Below are 5,791 nucleotides of genomic sequence, written 5' to 3' on the forward strand. Positions count from 1 at the left end.
ATTTGTGTGTGGAGGGGGGGAGGCATTATTCTTTTTTTTAAGGCAGCAAGAATGAAGGTCACTGTCCTTCCCAGAGGAGAGCAAGAATTATGCAGAGTGGCCACCAAGTCTGGAAAACAGGCGACACCTTAATAAACTGTTTATTGATAAGGCATTACAATGCACACACACACACAAAAACAACAACAACAACCAGTATTATCTATATTTCTAGACTTTGTGGTCACTCCACAGAAAGTATCTTTGGAATAGAAGAAATTTTTTTTTAAAGAAAAGGTTTTGTTTTCCCATAATCATAAAGTTATCAGATTCAGTCTCAGCACAATGAGTGCAACATTTTCTTCAACCTCACAAGCTCCATGCCTTTTACTATTTATGGCATGTTTGGGCCACTTGCAGGAGAAATACACTGTCAACATCAATATTCAGCAGCATTTTCAAAATACACTTTTTGTTGTCTTGAATAGAGAGCTAAAATATTCTTTTAGTTCAAAAATTTCAGATGATCTTATTACTTCTATACATGAGATAAAGATCTTTCAATATTTGTGTGGGTGATATTTCTCATGTTTTTGAAGTTTCCCAGGAAGCTTTGGGGGATTTAATTTTTCTCATGATAGAAAACAGGAGCCCTGTAAACCCAGGAGGGTCAGATGAGCAGGCCTTCTGCATAGCTCAGTTCCTGGTGTATGAAGAAATCGACATTGTCGCCTATCTCTCAGCTCTTAGAAAAGAAATTTAAGAGGAATGAAAGCAACAACCAGTATTACTTAACAATCAGTATTACTAGGAAGGGAGAGAACAAAGTAGAAATGATACTGCCTAATAAAACTAACAAAAGCCAAATCCTTTAATTCTAGGATGTCTGGAAAGGAGAGATTCAATGGAGCATTAATGTGGAAAAGAAGGTTATCACTCAACCAAAAAAAAAAAAAAAATGAACTGTATAGTTACAGTCACTCAAGACTAGAGAAGCAACCACTAAGAGCATTTGGCTTCAATTCCCTTGTCCCCAGAAGGGCACATTCCAGGGAACTGGTATTGTAGTTCAACAGCCTTTGAGGGGAGAACCAGAGACCAATCCCTTCACATGTAAAAAGGCTACCAGAGCAGCAACATGGCAGTCAAAATTAGCAAGAGCTTACATTATACACCATTTGAAATCCAGCTTATACTTGATTTTTCATGAAGGCCTGAGACCTGTGCAGCGACATCTTAAACATGTCTAGGGCGCCCTCCTTTGGAAAGGTCAAAGAGAGGCTCTTCTTTAATTCTTTCTACTCATTATTTCATATCAGTTCACCATTTAAGCTAGAAAAGACACGAATCAGCTAGCTTCTAATTTGGACACCAATACTCCACACACAATTGAATGAATGACCACATTTTCCTGGTTCTTCCATTGGGCAAGCTCAGTAGGCTTCTTTGGACTCAATAGGTGTGATCTTGTTTGAGAAAAGTGTGTAAACGTAGGGCCAGATTTTATTCGTCTCTGTCCCAGAAAACTGGTGGAGCACTCCTCGACTCCTGAAAAACAAAATCCAAGAAAGAAAGCCATTTTAAGTTTCCATTTAACATACGACTTAGACAGATGACGATACTAGGTACACAACAAGCATGATCTAATGGTTTAATTACACATCACTGAGTACCCATTCAAGGAGCTCTGGTAGCATAGTGGTTATGAATCGGGCTGCGAACCTCAAGGTCAGCAGTTCAAAACTACCAGCGGTTCCACGGGAGAAAGATGAGGCATTCTGCTTCCGTAAATATTTACAGCCTCGGAAACCCTGTGCGGGGTCGCTATGAGTCGGAACCGACTCCACAGTACTTAACAACAACAACAAGTACCCAGTCAGTGACTTTCAAAAGTACAAAACAGCCCCATTGAACATAAATCGATACCTTCTGCAAATCTAACATGTTTGCATAATGCGAGCTTTTTTCCTCCTCTTTAAAACATATTTTTAAAATAACATTGTTAGGATTATCCTATAACATTATATGAATAATCATAAGTAAGCCTCAATATAGACTTCTGAAAATCAAATCATTAGTCAACTTTGCTACTCTAACCTCAACATAAAACCAAAATCCTCACAACTCAATCAATAAATAACATCACAATACATGGATAAAAGATTGAAGTTCTCAAAGACTTCCTTTTGCACAGATCAACCATCAACACTCATGGAATCAGCAGTCAAGAAATCAAATGAGGCAAATCTGCTACATAAAACCTCTTGAAGTTTTCAAGAGCAAATATGTCACTTTGAGGACTAAGGTATACCTGACTCGAGCCTTGGTAAATTCAATAACCTCATATGCATATGAAAGTTGGAAAGTGAATAAGGAAGACCATAGAATAATTGAAGCATTTGAGTTATGGTGCTGGAAGAGAATATTAAAAATACTGTGGACTGCCAAAAGAACAAACCAATCTGTGTTGGAATAAGTACAGCCAGAATGCTCCTTGTAAATCAAGATTGCCAGATTTTGTTTCTCATACTTCAGACATATTGTCAGGAGAAGGTTATTATGTTTAGTAAGGTGGAGGGAAGGAGAAGAATGAGACGACTACCCCAATGCAATAGACTGGCACAGTTGGAAAGAATATTAAAAGTACCATGGGCTGTCAGAAGAACAAGCAAATCGGTATTGTAAGAAATACAACCAGAATGCTCCTAAGAAGCCAGGATGGTGAAACTTGGTTTTTCATACTTTGGACATATTATCTGAAGGGAGCAGTCCCTGGAGAAGCACATCATGCTTGGTAAAGTAGAGGGCCAACAAAAAAGAGGGAGGCCCAGGGAGGTGGACTGACACAGTGGTAGGTAGCAGCAACGGACTAAAGTTTAACAATGATTGTGAGGATGGCACAGCAGAACAGGCAATGTTTCGTTGTGTTGTGCACAGGGTCGATATGAATTGAAACCAACTTAATGGCACCTAAAAACCAAAACAACAACTCTGACTCTGCCCAACACACCACCCACCAGACTCCACACTTTTCTAGCTGGCTCACCACCATGAAAATGTTGGAGCACACTCACTTGTATAGGTCAATGACTGGCTTTGCCACATCCTTATACTGTCTTAGCCTGGCAGCAACTGCTTCAGGTTTATCATCTTCCTGCTGGACTAATGGTTCACCAGTGATATCATCAATCCCCTAGAAATAAACAAGGAACAAGTTAATACGGCCAACAGTTGAGCCATTCCACAGGTTAAAGATTTTCTTGCGCAAAACCGTGTGTTCATCTTTGATTTATACCACATGATGAGTTAGGCCTGAGTTAAAATGCTAATGGTGAGTAGTTAAAAAGTAGATAGCACTCTAAACAGTATGTGGATCTTATTTATATATAACATTAAATCCTTCTTAACTCCTTACATCTTTCCAAACATACTCCAGTACTATTGGTAAATGATATTTTTCATTAACAGTTTAACCCTCATTTCCTCAACAAATTACCTTTACCCAATGTCACTATGGACCTCTTAATATTTCCCGAAACTTATCAACAAACTGCCTGGCTTTCTAAAGTCTGACTGGTCTCTTGCTTTTTCTAATTGTGGAAAAAGTATGTAACCAAACATTGGGAACCATTTTTGTATGTATAATTCCATTTCACAGGCTATGTTCATACTATGCTACCATTGTTGCTGTATACCATCAAGTTGATTTCCACTCATAGTGATCTTATATGATAGAGTAAGACTGCCCCGTGTTGTTTCCTCAGCTGCAATCTTTTCAGGAACAGATGATCTATCTTTTCTTCCATGGAGTAACTGGTGGTTTGAAATCACTGCCCTTTCGGTTGACAGCTGAGCACTTAACCACTGTGCCACCAGGGTTCCTTAGACTAACCATTGTTGTTGTTGTTAAGTGTTGTCGAGTCGATTCCAACCCACAGCGACCCTGTACAGCGTTTCCGAGGCTGTAAATCTTTACAGGCACAGAAAGCCTCATCTTTCTCCCGTGGAACAGTTGGTACTTTCAAACTGCCAACCTTAAGGTTCGCAGCCCGATTCGTAACCACTATGCTACCAGAGCTCCTTAGACTAAGCATTACTATCTCCTTTTCCAAATACCCCACCACCATTAACAAAATTTCAGTGTCCATTAAGCAATAACTCCCCCTTTTCCTTCTTGTTTCCCAAACTGGTAGCCACTAACAACTAATTGACAATTACCTAGTTTATATAAGTAGAATCATATAATATTTAAACTTTTGTGACTGATTTATTCCACTTGGCATACTTTCAATGTTCATCCATGGTGTTAACATATATTATAAAGCCTGGATTCTTTACAGGAAAAATAAAATGTCTCAAAGAACCAACTTAGTTTACACAGGAAAAGTACTAATCTAGGAAAAACAGTTCCACCTTTGGACAGGTTTCGAACTCCATCACCTGGCTTCTCTGAGATTAATCTCACTCAGGTTACTTTACTCGATCCAATATTAACTTTATTACCTATTATCAATTACCTATGATAATCAGAGACAAACATTCACCACGAACAATCACAGACAAACAGGCCCAAAATCTGATTTTCAATATATTTTATCCTTCTTAGGAACCATACCTACTTTCAAATACGAAAATTGGACACATCAGAATTTTGTCTCACAGTGGGATGGCTGTTAGTTACTAGAGGAAACAAGTCAAAAGAAATAAATCTGTCTAAAAGCTGGCTAGAGTAAAACCAAAAGACTTGGTCAACTAAATTAGATAATCAGAAACTGGCTACACATTTGACTGTGTGCCATTGAGTTGGTTCTGACTTAGAGGGTTCCCAAATTAGCAGCTCAACACTTGATCCATTGTGCCACCAGGGTTCCTTATAACTTTGAGAGGGACTAAAATGCCATTACAGCTTGAGCCCATGAGTTCTTACACTGGGGTTTATCAGTAAGTCACATAATTATCCTATGTGTATTTCGTGGCTGTGCATCGGACAGGAGAGACAGGGCTGGAAAAAAGCTGTATACCATCTGTATTCCCGCCCTTATTTCACTTACAGACACAAGGCTCAGACTTCATTGTCAGGTCTTCACAGCACCAACAAATACAACATAGCTTCCAGGAAGAGCAGAATGATGCTGGGGCACCAGCATCCCTCCTTCCTGGGGAGGCTGGCCACAACATGGATAGAGGTGGCCCATACCAACACTCTATCTGCTGTTTTTGGAAGCAGCATTGTAATTACAGATGCTCTTGCAGAGAAACCCAAGCTTTAGAAAGCAACTCAGTGAAGCCTTCTCAAATTTTATGACAGTCTTTGCATTTGCAGGTCTGGACAGAGCCAAAATGTGAAGCATTTATATTGAGTTTCAGTATTTCTATCTCCATTTTCAGAACACTCTTTTGCTCCCAGCCTTTCTCCGGCCCCATCCTAAATTCTTGGGAGGAAAAGGAGGAAGGGATCCAATAAAGAAATTTATTCAAGTTGAACCTTTTCCATAAAGTTTAACCCAATTTAGTACAACTGCCTCCCTTTCCATATTTGGATAACAATATTATCCATTACCCAGTAATTGGAGTTAAGAATGATCAGATTGAACTAATTCATGTATTTTCCAGAAAGAACAATAAATCTTAAGAATGAACTTAGTTCCCCTCCACACACAGAAGTAGACAGGGATGGGCAACTTGGACATTGGCTACTCAAAATGGGGGGTGGGGAGCTACAAAGGCAAGAAGTGACTGGCTTACAAGCTTTCAAGAGGGAACCTAGATCCAGAGGGCCTGGAGGAAGGTAGAATCTCCAGTGAGTAGTATC

General features: G+C 39.4%; 1 protein-coding gene across 1 annotated transcript in view; it reads right to left on the reverse strand.

Annotated features, from left to right (window-relative positions):
• Positions 1–1,388: 1,388 nt before the first annotated feature.
• Positions 1,389–5,791, reverse strand: part of AK4 (adenylate kinase 4) — a 103,758-nt gene continuing 99,355 nt past the window's right edge. The window contains exons 4-5 of the mRNA XM_006862457.1: positions 3,054–3,172; positions 1,389–1,527 (exon numbers count right to left, since the gene is read on the reverse strand). Coding sequence (XP_006862519.1) covers positions 1,413–1,527; positions 3,054–3,172 — 234 coding nt within the window. The 3' untranslated portion in view covers positions 1,389–1,412. The remainder of the gene's footprint in view (positions 1,528–3,053; positions 3,173–5,791) is intronic.

The sequence above is a fragment of the Chrysochloris asiatica genome, unplaced genomic scaffold (assembly GCF_000296735.1).
Source record: "Chrysochloris asiatica unplaced genomic scaffold, ChrAsi1.0 scaffold00048, whole genome shotgun sequence".
Taxonomy (NCBI): Eukaryota; Metazoa; Chordata; class Mammalia; order Afrosoricida; family Chrysochloridae; genus Chrysochloris; species Chrysochloris asiatica.